General features: G+C 56.4%; 1 protein-coding gene across 1 annotated transcript in view; it reads right to left on the bottom strand.

The window, feature by feature from the left end:
• The window catches only part of LOC119594360 (protein O-linked-mannose beta-1,2-N-acetylglucosaminyltransferase 1-like), a gene marked incomplete in the record, with an annotated part of 135,567 nt that overhangs the window by 5,731 nt on the left and 129,487 nt on the right, over positions 1-349 (bottom strand). The window contains 1 exon segment of the mRNA XM_037943416.1: positions 144-214. Coding sequence (XP_037799344.1) covers positions 144-214 — 71 coding nt within the window.

Below are 349 nucleotides of genomic sequence, written 5' to 3'. Positions count from 1 at the left end.
ACCCCCACCCTCACCCCCCCGCCCTATCTCCAACACCCAACCGCGCAGCATCACCCTCCTCGCGCACACACGACACAGCCCCGCTCGCCTCAATTACGCACGCAATAATAACCCCCACAAACCTCGAGCAAATGACCACCCACCTGTACAGATAGTGTGGACGGTTGCTGGCGATGATAGCGACGGGGACATCGTGCACCTGGTTGTTGAGGAGCTGTCGAAAGAGGGGTGTGATTAGGTCCTGCTTTGCACGGGTTTGATGGCAAGAATGAACGGCCAGCTGTCTTGGGTAGCGGCGGTGGGATTAGCGTAAGATGTAAACACACGAGTTGTGTATAGGTATGTTTGG

The sequence above is a fragment of the Penaeus monodon genome, chromosome 33, assembly GCF_015228065.2.
Source record: "Penaeus monodon isolate SGIC_2016 chromosome 33, NSTDA_Pmon_1, whole genome shotgun sequence".
Classification (NCBI taxonomy): domain Eukaryota; kingdom Metazoa; phylum Arthropoda; class Malacostraca; order Decapoda; family Penaeidae; genus Penaeus; species Penaeus monodon.
This window is presented reverse-complemented; position numbering and strand designations above follow the sequence as displayed.